General features: G+C 44.3%; 1 protein-coding gene across 6 annotated transcripts in view; it reads right to left on the bottom strand.

Moving 5' to 3' along the window:
* The window catches only part of TLN2 (talin 2), a 1094076-nt gene that overhangs the window by 568094 nt on the left and 504340 nt on the right, over positions 1–21642 (bottom strand). For all 6 annotated transcript variants that reach the window (XM_069221982.1, XM_069221985.1, XM_069221980.1 and 3 more), the window contains one exon: positions 11715–11891. In XM_069221982.1, coding sequence (XP_069078083.1) covers positions 11715–11850 — 136 coding nt within the window. In that variant the 5' untranslated portion in view covers positions 11851–11891. The remainder of the gene's footprint in view (positions 1–11714; positions 11892–21642) is intronic.

The raw sequence follows: 21642 nt of genomic DNA, 5'->3' as shown, positions 1-21642 counted from the left end.
AGCAGTAACTTGAAGTTTTATTTTAGTTCCTTTGTGGGGCTGGGTACCACAGTTTACCATAACCCTGCACGCATTGACACATTGCGTATCATATTTGCTTGTAAAAATTCTGCGTTGGATACCTTTTGGTCACCTTTTCACCTTGGCATTTGCTATCAATGTACCATAGAGGCAACGTTATATACAACTTTACCTATGTCATTAAAGATTTGAATTGTTTACTTTTTTTTTTAGACGAAACCTTCCCTTGAAGAAGGGCTGTGGCCCAAAATGCATTGGAATCTTAAGCCTTACTTTGTTTATTGAAGATAATTTTGCTGACCAAGAATAGAGCTCGACTCATGAAATTTAATGTGGTTCAGAACATTAAAAAAAAATGAAACCATCCTCGTTGGTGATAGTTTATGAACACTATTTATACAAAGGGATTAACATGAACCTCAGATCGAGGAGACATAGTAGTGCGTAAAAGGGGACGCTGTTCCATGCGGTAACAGTGCTTCTTATATATCTGCAATATCAAAAACATTCTTAAAGGCCACTTTTTGGGAATGAATGGAAGCACCAGACAACATTGTGCTGAGGTGAGTATAGGAGGGGGAGAAAGCTACCCAGAGAAAAACAATGTATTAGGTGACAATAACACCACAAGAATGATATGAATGACACCACCTGTTAGGTCACTGAACTTTTAGAAACATTCTTCCTTTAAATAGATGTTTTCTATAACATCAATGACCCAATCTCTTTCTTTCTTTCTCAGTCTGGATAGGCGTACACATGTGCATCGCCACACTTTTACACAATATTTAAAACACTTAATATTTCAAACGAAAGCTGACCAATATGAATGTTGCATCCCTTTTTAGTACCTAATTGAGCAAAGACAATATAGGTGAATTATCACAACATTTTGTCATACACCATAAGTGAGTTTCACGGTTGATACTGTGTCAAACAATAGCCCCACCTCGAAGGAGATTAGCATTTGACACAGAAAAACTGTGTTTCAGTCATTTGTATATTTGTACTGGCCTTCATCAGGAATGTTACACCTGTGCCGAAAACTGTGCTGGTGAGGAGAGCTTAGCAGTGTGTATACAAGTCCTGGAGACAGATTATTCCTCAACCAGCATGTTGCAGGATGCCATGCCATCTCTGCTGCCCTGACAGCACTGCCATCTCCGAGTTGCCCTGTCTGATGTTCTATGAGCTTCATAGAGTGCCAGGCATGAAGGACAGTGACAAGATTCTGGAATACAGCTGTGGTCAAAAGATATCAAAACGAGGCCTTTTCATCATGTGCAAAGGGCTGCCTTGTGTTTGCTCTTAGCGATTGTAACTTCTACTAGATCAGCTACTGTTTGGCTCTTACTTTACTAATGATAGTCTGTCTCCTCACTATCATTTCAATATTTAACTTCATCTTCAAACAAGAGTTACAAGATTCCCAACAAGGGTTCTTTTTTGCCCTTTGCAGTTTTTCCAATTATCTGGGACCACTTGAGGAGACTCTTGGCATCTTTCATATGTACTATTCTGTGAAGGGTGGCTACTGGCAGGAGTTGCCCTTTACGCAGGCAGTCAATAAGGACGCTCACCAGACATTCGCAGTGTCCAGTCCCTAATCTCAACAATATTTTACACAAAATATAATACAAGGTTTAATTAGTGATTAGCAATGTTGAAGGTAGACATGTTTGGTGTGATTAAATAGAGCTTTGTTTTGTGTGATTAAATTGAGCTTTGTTTTGTGTGATTAAATAAAGCTAGAAGCCTAATGCATTTGAAAAGGAAGAAAGTACACAGTGTGTTAGGCAAAAAGCTCACTATTTTGAAGTTTATTAGCAACGAAACAATAAAATGTTATCGCTGTGCTTTTAATTTTAAATTAGGGCAAGGGAGAAAATGTTTAATGAAACTTAAATCCATGTTTGTTGATACTTGTGGACTACTGTAATGGGTTCTTTATCCCTGAAGCACATAAAAGGGATATTGGAATAAGATAACAGGCGCAGAAGGTAGGTTTTAGTTATTTTATTCGTGTTTTGGTTTTTAAGGATGGCTTTTTATCCCTTGTTTTGTTCACACGGATAACGCACTTGCAATCCAGAAATAATTTTAAAAAAAGTTCCCCCTTGTTTTTTCTCTTTCAGGGTTTTGGTGGTAGTCCGTGAGTAACGCGGTCCAGCCTTGGGAAGGTCTCCGGTCCTCCTCTTCGTCAGGGGCCCGGCTCTCCAAAGAAAATAGAAAGGAGGATAACAAAACAGGTAAGTGGGATATATATATAAAGTAAGTATATAGGGTTAGTAGGGCGGTGAGGGGGGGGGGGGGGGGATAGGTATAAGTGAAGGGAAGTAAGGGTTTAACTGCCCGTTGGTTTGTGATTCCCCCCTATGGGTGTTCTCAGACCTTCTCCTCCTTGTAGAAATCCTCTGGTGGGTGGTTTTTGTGGGGTTAGGTTTTATTTTAGGGGCCTTTGTTATATGGCCTCCCCTTCCCGGCAGGACCTCCCTTCCTTTCCCTTGGCTCCCCTTTTCCCTAACAACCACCCTCTAGCAAACCCCCAGTTGCGGTACGAACGTACCTGAGGTGACCACGCCCCTCCTGGGACGTGGCCGGCACTTTGGCAGCCTCCCGGCTTCTCTCCGACGGGGGCGGGAGAGCCCCGGGGCTCTCCTCTCTCTCTCGGGGTCTTGGTTCCTTCGGCGGGTTCCTCCTTCTCTGTCGTCTCCTTCTCCTCCGGTCGCGCACGTCGAGACACCACTTCCGTCTCCTCTCTCTCTTCGTCCTCTTTTGGTCCGTCTTTTCTTTCGGTTGTCGTCCAGACGCCGAAGGCGTCTGACGTCACAGGCTCGCGTCCGTTCCGCACAATGTCCTGGAAACCGGCGTCCGGAGACGTCCGGTTACACATCCCCTCCCTTGAATGGGGCTGTTCGAGCCCCAAAGGTCCCGGGAACCGGGATAAATAGTCAGCCTGTCCCATAAGATCACCAGGGAGATGGCAAACCTGGAAGGAGAAAGGTTGAAGCTCCATAAACCATCTCAATATGCGACTGTTAGTATCTTTATACCTCGATAGCCAGGTGAGGGGAGCGTGGTCCGTATATAATAGAAAGGATCTTCCCAGGAGGTAATATTGGAGGCTCTCAAGTGCCCACTTGATGGCGAGACATTCTCGCTCAATAATGGGATAGTTTCGCTCCCTGGGAAACAGTTTACGGCTAATAAAGACCACGGGGTGACTAATACCTTTCCCATCTTTCTGAAAAAGCACGGCCCCCAGACCCACGTCTGAGGCATCCGTTTGGAGGTGAAAGGGGACAGTGAAGTCAGGACATTTTAAAATCGGTTGGGTAGTGAGGTATCTTTGGAGGGTACGGTAACTATGGGATTGTACGGGGTTTAAATTCGTGATATTTTTTTTCTGTCCTTTCCTCAGGAGATCGGTTAGGGGAGCGGCCACGGTGGAATAATGGGGTATAAATCTTCGGTAGTAGCCTACTAAGCCTAAGAATGAGCGGACCTCCTTTTTCGTTGTGGGTGCCTCTATCCGTAGGATGGCTTCAACTTTACTCATTTGTGGTCTAAGTATACCTTTCCCTATATGATATCCTAGATAAGAGATCTCATTGAACGCCAATCGGCTTTTGGAGGCATTGGCTGTTAACCCAGCCCCTCGTAACGCTGTAAAGATTTTGGTTAAATGTGTCAAGTGGTCCTCCCAAGTCTCGCTGTGGATAACGATATCATCCAGATACGCGGCAGCGTATCTGGTATGAGGTCGTAGAATGGTGTCGATGAGACGTTGGAAGGTGGCGGGTGCCCCATGTAACCCGAAAGGGAGAACCTTAAAATGGTATAACCCAGAGGGGGTAGAGAAGGCCGTTTTCTCTTTATCTTCTGGCGTCAAAGGAATCTGCCAATAGCCTTTGGTCAAGTCGAGTGTAGACATGTACCTAGCTTTTCCCAACTTCTCTAAGAGTTCGTCTACCCTTGGAAGGGGATAGGTATCAAACTGGGATATAGAATTGACTTGTCTAAAGTCAATACAGAAACGTATGGACCCATCTGGTTTTGGCACTAATACCACCGGGGAACACCAGGGACTCTGGGAAGGCTCTATAACGCCTAGGTCTAACATCTTTTCTATTTCGTTTTCTACCAGGATCTTTCTAGCTTCTGGGATACGATATGGTCGTAAGCGTATGACCTTGCCAGGTGGGGTTATGATTTGATGATGTACCAGCTTGGTCTTGCCTGGTATCGAGGAGAACACATGGGCATGAACATGGAGGAGCTGATTTAATTGCTCACTCTGTTGGATCGAGATTTCGCTATTTATGGGAGGCACCTCGTTTCCGCTAGGATGCTCAGTGGGACACCACCCTATCTCTAACTCCTTAACGGTGTTAACTAGGCATCCCCTGGTTGGTTCTCCCTGTGGCTCTTCCCACTTTTTCAATAGATTGACATGAAAGATCTGGGACCGGTTGGAACTATCTGTGAGCTGGATCTTATAGGTCACGGGGGTTATTACCCCTATCACTTTATAAGGTCCCTGCCACTTTGCCAGCAACTTGTTGTCTGAGCTAGGGAGAAGCACTAACACCTTATCACCTATGGTAAAGGTCCTTAATTGGGTATTCCTGTCGTAATATCTTTTCTGCTTTTCTTGAGCCTTTTCCATATGCTCCCTTACATTTTCCCACACATTTTGGATGTTGGTTTTTAACTCCTGGGTATATTCTAAGAGGGATTTTTCTCCGTCCTCCTCCTCCCACAACTCGGCAGCCATATCTAACAAGGTCCTGGGCTGTCGTCCGAACAATAATTCAAATGGACTATGGCCCGTGGAAGCTTGTTCATGGGTCCTGATAGCGTATAACACTAAGGGGAGTTTTCTATCCCAGTCCTTACCTGTCTCTGAAATAGATTTCTTTAGTAGAGTTTTCAGAGTGCGGTTATACCTTTCTACCAAACCATCCGTTTGAGGATGATAAACCGCTGTCCGTAACTGTTTGATCCCCAGAAGTTGACATATTTGTGACATCAAGTTGGACATGAACTGGGTACCTTGGTCTGTTAAAATTTCTCGGGGAAAGCCTATTCGGGAGAAGAACCCTATCATTGCATGAGCTACGCTCTTGGAGTTAATACTGCTGAGTGGGATGGCTTCTGGATATCTGGTGGCATAATCCACTAATACCAGTATATAACGGTATCCTCTAGAAGAAGGTAGGAGAGGACCTACAATGTCCATTCCTATTCTTGAAAAAGGGATGTCTATAATGGGCAACGGTTGTAAGGGGGCTCTTCTTTTGGGACCAGGATCAATCATTTGGCATTTGGGACATTGCTGACAAAACCTCCTAATCTGTGAAAAGACCCCCGGCCAGTAAAACTTCCTCAACAGATATTCTTCCGTTTTTTCCCTGCCATAGTGACCCCCCCCTGGCTGGCTATGGGCTAGGTGTAGGACTTGGGGTCTATAAGGTTCGGGGACTAATAGCTGCTTCTTTTCTTCTCGGTTATTACCAGTGACACGGTACAACAGGTTTCTGATTATGGTAAAAGAGGGGCTTTTGTCTTGGGGTTCCCGGGGTCGGGCATTTTTCCAGGCATGGATCAAACTCGGATCTTCCCTTTGACAACTACGGAATGGGGGAAGGTCAGTAAGAGTAAGGACCTTTGTAATTACCCTATCTGGACTCATGTTTCCTTGGGCAAAGACTCTTCGGGTTTCTCTCTTTTCTTTTCGGGAGGGTCGGTATTTAAGCACCGGTGGTGTTATTGGTGTACTAGAAAAAGGAGCTCTTTTCCACCACGTGCTCATGTTTTCAGAGTCTTTTGTACTGTCAAGAAGTTCCGAAAAGTCAGGGAAGTCGGTTCCTATGATAGCTTCTTCGACTAATCGTTCCACCACCCCCATCCTGATGGGGACTTCTTTTCCATCCCAGGACAAAGTTGTCCAGATTAGGGGGTATTCTCTTGTATCTCCATGAATACAACATATGGATACTGTAAGCCCTGAAGCAAAAAGGGGTTTTTCCAATAAATCAGCACGAATTACAGATTGGCTGCACCCTGAGTCGATGAGCGCTACTGTGGTTCTTCCATTGATAACAAGTCTCTTCTTGTATCGGGTTTCCTTTCCCCCTGTATAGAAGACTCTCCCCCTGGTGACTCCTATTTCCATCGGCTCTGACTTTTCTGACTTCAGTGGGCAAACCCGGGCGATATGTCCCCACTCTCCACAGCTAAAACACTGTGGTTGTTGCATATAGGGTCTTTCTGGACCTCGTAATTTTCCCGGATCCTCGGTTGGTTTTCGCCCTAGGGATGGGGAGGGTCCGAGGTTCTGTCGGAGGGGGTTAAGTGTTGGCCGTACGGGAGGGATTTTGAACTCGAGGGAGCGGTGAAAGGCACAGGCTAATTCAATAGTGGTGTTAGTGTCTGGACTTGGGTGTTGCTTGATCCAATTACGGGTATTGGTAGGTAGAGCATCTAGATATTGTTCTAGGAGAACAACCTCAATGATATCCTCCCTATTGGTCCCAATGGGACCTAGCCACTTGAGTCCTAAGTCCTTAATTCGAAAATATAGGGCCCGGGGATTCTCGGAGGGTCCCCACTTGGCTTTCCTAAACCGGACCCTATAATGTTCTGTATCAAACCCCACCCGCTCCAGGATACTCTTCTTAATATCCTGATAGGGTGTCGTTCCGCCGGGGTTTACCGCTTGATAAGCCGCTTGGAGAGTTCCTGTCAATAACGGGGCGATGTATTGGCCCCACCTATCCGGGGGCCAGGTGGCGGAAGTAGCAACCCGCTCGAAATTCGTGAAAAAGGCATCCGGGTCTTCGCCTTCCTGATATCGCTGCAGGACCGAACTGGGTACGTTCGGATGTACCCGGGTAGTGGCAATAGTGTCCGTGAGGTTTTTGATTGCAGTCTCATGGACCAACTGATTGTTGGCCATGATAGTGGCCTGACTTTTCAGAGCGCTTTGTAGGGCCTCCCTTTCCACTTTAGCCTCCTTCTGCTGCTCTTCCCATACTACTTGCAGATGCCTCTGCCCTGCGGCTAGCTGCTGCATCATCTCCGATAGGCTGGGTGTGCCCTCCATCGTCTTTGGTTACCTGTAGTTATTCCAATATCCCACTTCTGACACCACTGTAATGGGTTCTTTATCCCTGAAGCACATAAAAGGGATATTGGAATAAGATAACAGGCGCAGAAGGTAGGTTTTAGTTATTTTATTCGTGTTTTGGTTTTTAAGGATGGCTTTTTATCCCTTGTTTTGTTCACACGGATAACGCACTTGCAATCCAGAAATAATTAAAAAAAAAGTTCCCCCTTGTTTTTTCTCTTTCAGGGTTTTGGTGGTAGTCCGTGAGTAACGCGGTCCAGCCTTGGGAAGGTCTCCGGTCCTCCTCTTCGTCAGGGGCCCGGCTCTCCAAAGAAAATAGAAAGGAGGATAACAAAACAGGTAAGTGGGATATATATATAAAGTAAGTATATAGGGTTAGTAGGGCGGTGAGGGGGGGGGGGGGATAGGTATAAGTGAAGGGAAGTAAGGGTTTAACTGCCCGTTGGTTTGTGATTCCCCCCTATGGGTGTTCTCAGACCTTCTCCTCCTTGTAGAAATCCTCTGGTGGGTGGTTTTTGTGGGGTTAGGTTTTATTTTAGGGGCCTTTGTTATATGGCCTCCCCTTCCCGGCAGGACCTCCCTTCCTTTCCCTTGGCTCCCCTTTTCCCTAACAACCACCCTCTAGCAAACCCCCAGTTGCGGTACGAACGTACCTGAGGTGACCACGCCCCTCCTGGGACGTGGCCGGCACTTTGGCAGCCTCCCGGCTTCTCTCCGACGGGGGCGGGAGAGCCCCGGGGCTCTCCTCTCTCTCTCGGGGTCTTGGTTCCTTCGGCGGGTTCCTTCTTCTCTGTCGTCTCCTTCTCCTCCGGTCGCGCACGTCGAGACACCACTTCCGTCTCCTCTCTCTCTTCGTCCTCTTTTGGTCCGTCTTTTCTTTCGGTTGTCGTCCAGACGCCGAAGGCGTCTGACGTCACAGGCTCGCGTCCGTTCCGCACAATGTCCTGGAAACCGGCGTCCGGAGACGTCCGGTTACAACTACTATGTAGAAAACAGGCAAATTATACCCACTGGAGCCGATACTGATTCTTGTGAAGTAAGTTATTTTATTTTGAAGTGGTTTAAATATTATTAGTCTTAACACAGATCTCCAAAAACATACAAATAACCGAAAGAGCGCTATGTGTAAACCTTCGACTGACAGAGGCTAACAGTGAACTGCGGGTTATGCCAATGATCGGTAGAGCTAATGGCTTCGTCCATGCCTAAAACAATAATGTCGCTTTAACCTTAAAGCCTGGGTGCGATGTTTCTCAAGTACGCAGATCTAAGTTGTTTATCACCATCTACCTCAGAGCTAATAATATGCTTTTCTTTTATACTTATTCAAAAAACAGTAGAAAACAATTAAGTTTATCTTATGTTTCAGGGGACAAATTAGCAAAACGACCAAGGGATCAGAGTTGTTTGTGAGGGGCAATTCGCCACCAAAAAGTAATTTAATTGGATCTAAATTTGGATTAGGTGTTCCTTGTATACCCACAATAATTAATAAATACATGTCAGGTTCCCCACGTTTTCTACTGTAAACTGTAAACTTTGCACTTGTATAGCGCACTACTCACCCGTTAGGGTCTCAAGGCGCTGTACATACCACTGTGGAACCCCTCCTGGCTTTTCCCTGTGAGGTGCCCACTCCTGGACAGCCCCAGGGTGAAGCCAGGCATCCAAGCGCTGTGAGGGCCGTTGTGGAGATTAAGCAAGCTATTGCCCAGAGTTACAGAGTGGGACCCATTAGTTAGATTAGGCACCGAGGCGAGAATTATCTGGTCCAAGGGAATTGAGCCCAAGACCCACTGAGGTGGGAATTGAACCCTGGTCCCGGGCCAGATCTCTGCATCAGGGTCTGCCGCTCTAACCATTGTGCCACACTTCTCCACTAGCAGCTACCTGTGCCCATTTGTGCTGTTTACTTTGCAGAGCTACAAAGTTCAAGAAACGTCCGATGAACCCCAATAGTTGCTTTCTTTGGAATGTTTGATAGAGCAGAAAATCAGTGCAAACACTGAATCTTGCTTACCTAAGTCTCAACACAATGGTACCAAGGTACACACATTGGCACCCACATCCTGGATACAAGCTCTAGTCAGAAGACTTTTTTCCAGTATTATTACGCAGCAACGCTCCTAAGATGTAGCAGCAGGACAACTGCTCAGATATTGCACACCTATTTACTCATAATGGGAGTCGTCATCAATCTATATCAACCCCCCCCCCATCTGCATCTGTAAAGAGACAAATCACCAGAAAGGGCACTGCCCCAAGGCAAACCTAACATTACGGCAGCAGGTGCAGCGCCACCAGGCCCAAGGTTGTGAAAGGCCCGCTGCACCCCAATCGACGCAATCCTGGGCACATGGAAGCCTACTGTCCTTGGTCCAATTATGCCCCATGATAATTGCAAATGTGGCTTCACAAGTGTCCTTTTTCTGTGTAACCCCTAATCTGATGTTAACCCCTAAAATAAAGTTGTTAGAAATAGTAGATACCCTGTAATTCTAGGAACATGCGTAAGAGAGTACTTGAAAAAACATGCCATCTCGTCGAAGACAGTTAATTACATATTCCTTTATTCTGGTGGTAATACACAGAATCTACTGCCTTTGCAATTAATGTTGAATTACAAACAATTGATAGCGTGGGAAAAATAGATATTTTGTAATAATCATCAACAGTAACATTCTAATTGGTTTAATTCCAGTCGTAAGAAACAACAATAAAGAATGAACACAAGTCAACTGAAGGATGCTACATAAATTGTAATGCTATGGTGCAATACCTAGGCACAACTAATTAAATCGCACGCACTTTAAAGATACAAAGGATTTTATCTGTAAGAAATATTAGTGCTCAGAGTCTGAGGGAATATTATAGGCTGTGACTCCCCGGAACGATTTATCTGCTAAATAGTTCATAAAACTTGTAAGTCAACAGTTCGACCCTGAGGGAGTAATTTGACTTCTTAAGGTTCAAGTGGAAGACAGTTGTGGTAGTAACCCCTGTGTAAGTGAACCGGGTCACTCACGCACTTTACAGCATCCCTAATGGGCACTATTTAACGTACTGTGTAGTTAGGGGACTTGAGTACTGTTTAAGTGTGGACATGTCTCGATCTTCAGACTCATTCTGCTTTTGTCGGAGTGATTACTTCTGGTCTCGCTCTTGGAACATCTGCGGACATTTTCATTCCGGCTCTCTTCTGCCTCCTGGAAACTTACTGACTCTCACCAGTATTTTCACCTATAAATGTCTAAACTTTACAAAGGCAGCTGTCAGATCTTATCTAAATTTCCTTTAGAAATCCCACTGTCTTCAATTTGGTTCTGATGAAGATCGGATTAATTCACCCTACTGGAGTTGAAACGTCTACAGATATGGGTTTTGTACTGTTTACTAGCTAAATCATTAGTCAGAGTTTAGGACAATGATATTCCCTCAGGCTCTCCGCACTATCATTTATTACAGCTAAAATGTACTGTGTTTTTGAAATGTGTTATGTCATTTCTGCTTCTTTCGCCTAAGTCTATATTTGCAGTCATATCTGTATCTGTCGATGTTATGTTATTAAGCTTTAATTGCATAGGTAGAAGATTCTCTATTCTACTAGCAGAATTAACATATATGGAGTAAATGTTTCCAAAGGAACCACATGTCTTTCATGCAGTACGACCCACGGCACTCACTATAACAATGCCTTTAATGTATTTTGCTACAGCTAATGAGTAAGCTGGATGCACAAGAAGCATAACTTTGCCCAGGCATGCTCCCAAAACAAAAACGAACATGTCAATTTTTTTTAGGTTTTGCCAACAAGTGGTACTGTAGCTCTCTGAAGTTGCTGACTCAGAATGTCACGGAACGTACTACCAAAGTCCCCGAAAAAAGGTGCGCGCTCTAGTGCTAGAAACATTTCTTTACATTTTGGAGGTGTTTTTTGGTAGAATGTTATATATGTTGTACCTACAGTGCCTAGACTATTCTGTCATAGCTAAGCCCAATGAGGTATGCTTTGTACACCTGCATTATTGCGACCATGTCCAGTTTCGTAAATCTTCATCATCTGTGACCTTATTGTCCTCTAGTCATCCTTGTGCAGCATGTGTACTGCATGAAGGTGCAAGACTGTTCACCAGCCATGTGGAACATGTCTACATTTGTGCCATGCTATCTATTATTGTCTTTCCAAGCCTGTGCCTCATGTGTGCTGCATCTGAACTGTTGCAGTGGTACAATATATTTTGCTACCTTCCATGTGCAAGATCGATGCTGTGCATTCACTGCTACTGATATGTCCTCCATCACCTAGTACGCTACATCACCGCTTCTGTGCAACCTGTTTTTGGTTGGTCTAATGGTGCTCAAATGATGGCCTTTTGACACTGTTGCTAGGCATACTACATAGCGGATGCTGTAACAGCCCAGGACCACTTCTTTAGCAGCACCACACTGCAACACACTCAATGTTGGATGTGCTGTATTTAGCAAGGCTATTTACACACCATAAATATTCCTTTTGTCTGCCAGATTCATACAGTAGGTACCACTGAAAGAACACACATACCTTGGCCAGTCTGTGCTTCGGGCACGCGCTCCCGGATGATCCTGCATGCATCATACACTGCGGTGGACGGCTCGAACTGCATAGTTTTCACCACATTGCCCTGGCGGACACAAATCTTCAAAGACAGGGCCACCATGGTGCCTTCTGATTAGACACCTCCTATCAACTGTGTGACACCTGAAAAAAGGAGAGACGACTTGAACTGAAAGGTACCACAGAATAAGCAAAACATTGAGCCAAATTCACAACTTTGTGGTACTTGCATGCAATTGGCATTGATCCAGTCTTCATACAAGCAGAATGCACTGAAGCTCATTTCGCACTCACAGCAGAAAACTACATCGGCTGATAGTTAATATAAAACTGCAAATCAAAGAAATTATCAAGGGCTGAACTGGCCGTACCGGACACGGGGCCCAGCGTGGAATAAAGTGGGCTACATGAAGGGGTGGAAGGGCAGAAGCATGCACAGCCCTTCCAGCCCAAAAGCACCCAGAAGGAACACATTTAATTTAGTGATCTGCACAACAATTATGTTTTTGGTGACAATGAAGGATTTGAAGCACTGAATCATTGCATGAGTTTTTTCTTCAGAACTGTCTTTAAAACCTATGTTTTTTTTTTTTACCCAAAATTTGGTAGACTGTACTTGAAATGTATTAATTTGACTTAAAAAAAAAAAAAAAACTTCTTTCCTGCACTCACTCCCACCCAATTTCCCCCCACTCCCTTCCCCATCAAAGTGAAAACTAAAAACTTCTCTCGAGGTGGTTGGGGCAGGAACAGTCAAAGGGAGACAGCGAAAACTGTGGGAGAAAAGCTGGGGAAGGTGCTGTAGAAACCTGGCGAGTAGCGACTAAAACAAGATGCAGATGAGGAATCATTGACACTGTGTGTGGCAGGCTGATATTTTACTTTATGGCTAGAAGACACCACGCATCCAGTCCTGTACTTAACTTTAACACAGCTATTTCTCATGAACAGAAATGAGGCAAATACACAGATCCTTCTACTAGAGCCCTACTAATGCCATAGAGAAGAGATACTCTCTGATGCAGGACATCCTCGGGCAGGCAGACTTTGAAGAAGACTTAGTCATTCTCACCACCAAATGGGGCATGCCCCTCCCAGCACATATCCCAGGGGCGGCTCCTTCATTATAGCGGAGCTTTATCACCTCCTCCTTCCCCAGCAGCGGCAGCGGCAAACCTTTTACCAAAAAACATTAATTATGTTTATGTATATTGGCTAGGCGCTCCCAGCCAATCCTGACGCTGCTCTGAGCAGGGTCAGGATTGCTCGCAGAAGCGGATGGAGCAGTGCGGCGGTGGCGAGCTAGTAAGTAAGTGTTTAATGTTTTATTTAATTTTTATCCTTCCTGCGCCGCCCCACCCCTTCCTCGCGCTGCGACTGACATATCCTTGACACTAGAGCTAGCTCAGTGGGCCACAGACCCTGACATAGTGACATGTTTCACAGCCTTCTTCATTTTACTGGTTTAAACATAGGTGTACTAACTCAGCCTAGCTTATGCACGAGGACGTTGATTACTAACAGGTCTGTTTGCTAATAGCATTTAAGTTGCAGACTTTGGTAAAGTATTTAGATAATATGGGCGTTATGGGCGGATAAAACTCCAAGAACTTAAAGATATACATTTTTAGACCCCAGGCCTGGCTTGAATAGGTCAACAGATTACTGAGGAATGCGCTTGAAGATCTATGGTCATCCCAGAGAGGAGCTGCGCCCAGAGGGAGCGGGCTCTTTTTGAAGCTAGGGTGATGCTCTCCTGGTAACCAGTATCCCAATCAAGGCAAGTTGGTCCTAGTAAAGCAGGCAGCCTCACACAAATGGACAATACTTGAGCCCATGCCTATAAGCGTAAACCATCACTAACTGAGAAAAACCACAATGACTGGCAGCGTAGAGAGGAAAGTAATCCAGTACTCAAAGAATTCAGCTGACGGCGAAGATGCATTAAGCCTAAAGCCTTTCAAAAGAAGATAAATGAGGGTGGAGACCAGGTCACGTGGGAAGGGCATTGGTGGGTGGTCCTGATTTTTTTACAGCTATAAACACAGCTTAGGGTCCTCTCTGCGTCTGCTTCGATGATTGAGTATGTACAATATACTCGCTGTGGTTGCAAATGGATGTCTTTTGCATCATCTCTTGTGCTGCAATTTTTAGCCCGGAAAATATATGTTTGCAATGCTGAGCTTTTTCATTATTCTGCTGATCACAATATCATGACTACGATAAACCACCGTGGACCGTTTCGGAAAATCCAGCCATAAATTACTAGATACATAAGAAAATACAACCAACACATACACTCAAACTGCTGAGTCAAAACAAATCTCCAATTTGCTTACAAATTAAATGAGCTTGTAATCACTTTTAATGTTCTCCATGAAAACTATAACAATTTTGATTGCTGCAGCCTGCTCGCACAGCACCATGGCTAACCGATGCAAATCAATCAAACGTGAGATGTCTAGCGCACAACCGGATCTTCAGCTGAAGTATGCTGCAGGGGAGTGCAACCAGGGCCGCTGCAGGGGGAACATAAATGAAGGCCAACAAATGCCGATTGCAGCATTTTAAGACATGGGGTGCAAACTCCTGCACCATCGGTTTGTGATAGCGTATCCAAAATGCATACAACTCATCCAAAGGCAATAGAACCAGTGAAGGGACAAGTGCTGTTTGTTTATAAATATGGGATTTCTTGCTCTGCTGAGGGACACGATCTGCACGTCGACTAAACATATGACAGCAAAGTATATTCCAAGAAGATGCAAGTCAGTCACAACAGGTGCCAACACAAGTCAAGCCGCTAAATGCCAGGCATTACGGCACATCATGCGTATTCCCAGGTGCACCTTTGCCAACTCCCAAACTACCATTGAGTGGTAAACACATTCTAAAATGCATCACTCTAATTGTACAGATTACTAGTCTCCCAAAGGTACAAAGATCAGAAAGTTAAAGTGTCAAATAAATTTGTTGATTCTACAAGTCAACTAACTACAAATGTGGCATCCACAAGATTCCAAGAGGCCAAGCACTAAGTATACACATAGATTCAAACAGATTCCAAAGAATGACACACCAAGGATACTAATGCATTAAAAGAAATAAATGACAACTAAACATAGAGCTTCATACAACGTTACACAAGGAATACAACAACTGGCTGCCAAATTCCAAGAAGCTGCACTGTTTTTTTTGCAACACTTCAAATCACCCAAAGCTGGTAAAGCACAAGAATTGGCTATGATAAGGAATTGGAATTGGCAACTCCTATTGGTGGACTAATTGTAGAGTGTGTCTAAGGTTATAAAACAGATTTATGAAATACCCACTGTAATATGTTAGGCTATTGGTTGAGTTGGGGGGGGGGGGTGAAAGCCTACTCGGGCAGGTATCACAATCTCTGTCAGAGTGAAACACAAGCAAGCCCCAAATTAACCTGTATTTAATCTTCTGGTATCCTGGCACAAATTAGTCAGGTTTAACATAGAGGGAATGTATAAAGTATTTATGCAGCACTTCAAACAGCAACAAAGTGAAAACACAACACCAAAAAACTCTGACACCAATTTAGAAAAATAGAGTAAAATTTTAAAAAAAAAATTGATACCAGAACAACAAAAATCCAATCAGTAGAACCAGAGATATGCAATTTTAAAGATTTATGTGAAAATATTACCTCAAAGCACAAGGCACCAACTCTCATTATCTAGTCGAGCTGGACTGAGCCAAAGTCACGAGTTCAGGCTGACAGCAATGGAGGGTGGGCTGGATACAGGGACCAAGTTAGGCCCACTGAACAAAAGTACCTTAAATCCTGGTTGTGGACCATTACAAGATCCCACGTTGAGAGTGCATCTCACAGAGGCAGCTCCAAAGAGCTGTGAGGTCCTGTGCCATCATCAAGGATGCTGTTGAGGAGGGGTTTGCGATGCAAAGGCCTGAGCTGAGGATGCATTGCACAGCTGCGGCTCTTAGGAGACTGTGGGCTGCGATGCAGTCATACGTTGGAGATTTGTCGTGCAGCGGCAGTTCTGAAGCGGAACTGCGAGGAGATGCTCACTGCACCAGTTACGCCCACAGGATCAGAGATGGGCTGGCAGAGCACCTTCATGTCCACTTCCAAGGAGCCACTGTGCTGGTCCAGGGTTCAAGACACAGGTCCAGTCCCTCACTCAGACAGCAAGGCAACAGAGTAGCAGCCCTTCTACTGACACAGCAGCATAGCAGTCCTTTTGAATCTTCCACAGGTCCAGAGGTGTACTGACGGGTTGGATCTGAGGGTCCACTAGTTATACCTCTGCCCATTTTAAAGTAGGAGAAGATTCTATATTTTTCCACCCCCAACACTGTTTGGAGTTTTCTGCTTCCCTGTCCTGGGCACACATTGTCTGGGGTCACCATTAACTAGCGTCACACTCTTTGTGACAGTACTCAGGCAGGACACTTGTAATGTGGAAGTGTGGTAGGTGACAGCTCCTTCCTTTCATCAAGCCAGAGATGGTCCATCCTGTTTTACAATTGTTTAGACACCAAACTCGAGATTACAACCTACCCCCAATTGAAAGTTATCACTTGTTTTTCAATTTCGATTTTTTTACTTATTAAATGCAATAGGTTAAACCAATATTATCCTATGGGAGAGGCAGGCCTCGCAGTAGTGAAAAATTAATTTTAATAGTTTTTCCACTACCAGGACATGTAAAAGTTAAAGATATGTGTCCTACCTTTTAAATACACTGCACCCTGCCCTCTAATCTGTTTAGGTCGGGCAAAAGGTTTATTTTGCAAGGTCGAAATGGCAGTGTAAACTGCACACAGAGGCCGAGTGGTAATAGGCAAAGTCCATATTGGCCAGAGCGAAAGGATGCAAATATAGTAAGAAAGCTGAGACAACTAGAACTTTGCCCCTCGAATGATCTGATGCTCTTTATGTTGATTTATACTGTTGATCTGATTGCTGGGAAGAAGTTTAAGACCCTACTACATTTTCAGGGTAGGCCAACACAGAACTTAATGCTGTGATTTTAAACTGACCTCCAAAAATGAGGAATACTGGATGTCATTGGTATCCAAATAACTTAGGCACTCTGCCAGCAAGAACACCTTACTTAAATAATCCGGGCTTTATGTTGTCATTTGAAAATTCCTGCAGACTATGTAATGCTAATAAGCCCAGTGGAAGGTGTTATCCGAAACACATCAGCCACGTTCAGTTGCCTATTTTCGTTTTAAAAAATACATTCATTAAAAATACCCCAGTTAGATCTCATTTAGTGAATTACTTACTGATCCTGGGGTGACGCCAGCCAAGGACGGTGAAAAGTTGAGTCCGAAATTGTATGTAATTGTTCATTACAGTTGAAAATTTCAGATCTCCCCCAAAAAATTCTCAGCTAATTAAAAAAAAAACTACAAAGCAACTAGACATAAAAAGTAAATGAAATGAAATTCCAAGACCAGTTAGATTTTCTTTGCATACGAAGCCGAAGTTGTGCAATTAGAATAAAAAACGTTTGCAATTATCTTGCCAGTTGGCATCCATTTGCCAGATTTGAACGATGGTCTAGGGGCCCGCATTCAAATGTCCTGTGAAACCCACACCTGGTGTACCCCGTTTTTTAGGGTCGAGCCTGCGTTGCATGCGCTCGCGCATGTGTATCGCAGCGAGACGCTTTTGTATTTAGAAAAGGGCTCGGAGCCCTGTCAACTTCACGTCAGTGTTTTTATAGGTTCGTGGGCTTCCCTAATAAAATCTGCTTGCTTTCATTAGTCGAAGGCACGCATACGTCATGCCTTTTTCAGTGGCTAGCCCTCCTCGAGCGCAGCGACCAAGTACAGAAGACATGCGAGGCTCGCTGTTTTCCATCGGGCTCGTGGACTTCTTTTTCTCTAATTTACGAGCGTGATCTCGCTTGGCAGAAGTCGAGCGCTTTACATAGTTAATTTCACTTTTTCGGGTTGTGTACACAAATGCACTTTTGCCCGATAGGTGAAAAGTCGGGTTAGGAGTTTACAACGCGATCAGCTCTAACCTGAGCAAATGCGAGACCCGTTGCATTGTAAATGCTTGTTATGTTTGTGACTGCATCAGAGTAGGTGCCTAAGCTAAGGCTCTTCTCTTATTGGACGTCAAGTGGTCAGGTTGAGTACATATGGGAATGCCTGTGAGGGGGGGAATACTTACTTTAGAAGTAAACAGGTGTGTGAAGGAAAGACCCACTGTGAGTTTCACTGAAGTCTACAAATCATGCCCAGTGAGGTGAGCCATTCAAGGGAGAGGAAGCGCAAATAGAGAGGCTGACAGATGTAAAATCTCTCCTTGGATGGAAAGCAGAGCTGCAATGTTCCACGACAGTCACATACCCTGGGATTGGTGCCTGCCCGCGTTTACTGCCGAAGAGACGTTGCTCTTATATGTGGTCTATTCCAATGTGTCCTGTGAAAACCGGTGATTCATTTCCCGGCTCCGACTTCCCTATCAAACACACGCCATGCACTTGATGGGAGCACCGAAGCGCGAGATTGAAGGCATTTTCAAGGCCTGGCGGTAATACCAAAATAAAGCCCCGACGGAAACCCAACACAGTTGTGACATGAGTTGTTTTACACTTACAAGTGTCATTTGAAGCTCTATAACTCAACACAACACCGAGGGGCAGTGAGCCTTGTTTGTGTTATCCAGACACTGGCAGTTTGTTGTGTGAAATATGTAAGCAGCAGCCCAGCTGTGCCGCAGAAAGGGAGGCCAGGTGGGGAGTGGATCAGCACAGCAGGCCATCTCCACTGTCCCACATAGCACCTTGCTGCCCCTCCTGCCTGGAGAGCCGACATCTAGCACTGTCCTGGCTCCCAGGCAGCCTCTGCAATGAACCCAACCCACAGAGCAGACTAGGCCAGGTTCAGCACACCTTTCTGAAGAAGGTTGCAGGTGTCATTTCCTGTTTTAGAACCAAGGTCAGCATATGACCAGCCTTGTTTAAGTTCACTCTGGCAACGTGTTATACAGATCCAAAGCAAGGCCCAAGTCAGTGGGGGAGTATACGTTGTATTGGTCTGGACGAGTATTTACACGCACAAAAAATGAAATACCGCTAAAAAAAATTAGTTTCATTCTTTTATAGTGCTACTCATTCCAAGCAGTGTCCGAGTTCTTTACGTCACACACACATTTTAAATTGACAATAAATTAGACAAGTGTGTAAATCAATGTACAGGATTGTTTTGTATTTTTTATACCTCTTCCTACCACTAACATGGAGTCTCAGCACTTTTCAGCGAGTAACATGCAGTTCTACATCCCAAAAAGTATTAGTCAGTTGGATTGGTATAAGGAAATATGAGGATGTGTTAGACAGTGAGGATTACAAGTTGTATGAGTCACATGTCCTTCATAGGTCACTGTGCTATATTAGAAGGGTTGCAATTTCTGAAATGCAAGTAACCAAAGGATCTGTTAAAATCAGTAACCCACTATGCTACTTTGATTCAAAACTGTGAATAGACAAAACTTTGATCTCTCCAGCAAGTGTAATAACCACCAGAATTATCTTACCATTACTATTATTACTGGGGACACAAAAATCTCTGCAGCAGGTGCTTTAACCCAAAAAAGATATTTTAAAATGTAGTTTTTACAACCAATTAAGCCAGAACAGATTTACTGCCACGTTTCTCCTTCTTGCCACGTTTCTCCGTGTTCCCATTGTTTTTGTAGCAGATTTTTTTATAAAAGGTATATGTTGACTTTCAGAATCCGCCCCTTGTGAGTCTACCCTCTTTCCAGAGCCACCCCGACCTCACATTATGGGTTCCCAAAGTAAAGATTTTCTAATTGCAGCACTGATATAAGGATTACACACACTGCTGTAGCAAAGCTGCAAAACTGTTTCATCCCTGGGACATTGCTTCACGGGGAGGGTGGGAAGGGGTGGGACGCCCCCTTAATCATTTTTTAGTCGGGTCTTGGCCCGACAGTGAAAGTCGGATTGACCGTCTGCAGCAACAATGACAATGAATCACTGCACACTAAGTATTGATGGGTGAGCTACTATATTAACAGGGAGAGCTGAGCAAAGAGTCTGGCTTGGCTCTAGGAACCCAGCACATGAGCAGAGCCATGAAAATATTTGCCATGTAAATAACGCTATATAAAAATGATAAAGTTGCTTGCTTCAAAACTTTAAAACAGTTCAATTTTGTAACATAGGGAAGCTTTTCACCTTAGTACTTCAGATTACATCACTACGGTTCTTAAAAGTAATAGCTTGAAAACATGAAGGTAGAACTATTGAGGGCTCCCTCCATGCTGATAATGCCAACAGTGAAATCACAGTGAAGTATATCAAAAAGTGATGGATAGAATGCTTGTGGGTATTCTGGTGGTACTGATTCCAGGGAGAGCTATCTTTAGGTTGGACTGGTGAATATGTGGTTGGTTTAGATATACTAATGACAAGAATAAGAACACAAGAGTGATCTACTGCTAAATGTGGGCTACCTTTTGGGAGCAGTGCGTTTGCCTAGCCTGTAGCACATGCTAGTTTATCTACTGTAGTTAGTGAGACACCAACCTTCATCCTATTTGAGGTGTTAATTCCTTTAGAAAAGTAACTCAAGTAACAGGCTCAAGTAGTGATCAGCTTTTATATGTTACTTCTTGTAAAGCCCTCAAATGTACTTATGATAGACCTGCTAAACATATGTGCAAGGTGTTAAGATCTGGTGTCACTCCCTGTGAGGCTCATGGGTCCTGATGCCGCTTCCTGTAATGTCACACGCCATTATGTGAACTGTATGTTGCTTTCCTTGGTTAGTCCCCGCCCCACTTCTTTTTTAAGACTTGTGCCCTGATCCAAAGTATCACTACCTATTAAAATACTAACCATTGCAATACTTAAAAGTGCATATTGAATGTAAAGACGTTGTTTTGTTGCAGCTGCATCAAATTGGTTTAGGTCTAGCTTACAAAAAGTGGATATATACACTTACATGTAAGGGCTTTCAGACAGTCCTCTTCATCCATTGGTCTGTTACAGTGTCAATCACAGACTTCTTCCGCCCACAAGTATACAGCATTGGCCAGTGAATCAGACCACTTAAGCCATTGGTTACCTACACAGTAATTGATGGCATTCTGCTCTTTCACACGCAGCACATCCTCACACGCACTGTAGTTCGCTGCAGTGCCTGGGACATCTACGGCCATGCATTCTTTTAGAGACCAAAAAACATTTGTGCTTTTAGCCAATGTTTTGTTTTTATATTCGCGAAGGCCGGCAGCTTCCCCAATTATAAGGTTTAACAGAATCTTGACAAAAAAATAACTGACATGGCCAAAATGCTGGCAGCCAACCCCAGACCTGTTGCCTTTGCCATGCTGGTTATTTTATTAGTTTGAAAAAGTGTACTTTGCCAAATTGAATCACGGCAACTCAGTGTAAAGATTTGTTATAACCCAACTGTACTCACTGAGGGCAACCGCTGGGATTTGATCCACACACCCTGAAGTTGCACAAAACGCAGTATAACAGAAACTGCATTTGCACTGGCCAAGCCAAGAAGCACCCGCATTCTGTAGAGAAATAAAATCCTGCCTGTTCCCGCCGTCATGGGGACACTCTTCACAGCAACTATCACAACTGGTATTGTACACCGTCCCTCAATGCTGGCAACATAGGGGTACATTTCCGATCGCACTGATGTACGGCGCAAGTGGAGATATGTACTTCACAAATGAAGTTCTATTCTGTCACCTTAAATCATGACACAGGCGCCACGTGCACCGCATCAAATGGAAGCTGCAAGAATGAACCATCTCTCTGGCCACAACACCAAAGCTACTTACCCAGGCCACATGATAACCATGCATCTCACCCAACCCATATGTAGAGGA

Source organism: Pleurodeles waltl, chromosome 3_1 (genome assembly GCF_031143425.1).
Source record: "Pleurodeles waltl isolate 20211129_DDA chromosome 3_1, aPleWal1.hap1.20221129, whole genome shotgun sequence".
Taxonomy (NCBI): Eukaryota; Metazoa; Chordata; class Amphibia; order Caudata; family Salamandridae; genus Pleurodeles; species Pleurodeles waltl.
This window is presented reverse-complemented; position numbering and strand designations above follow the sequence as displayed.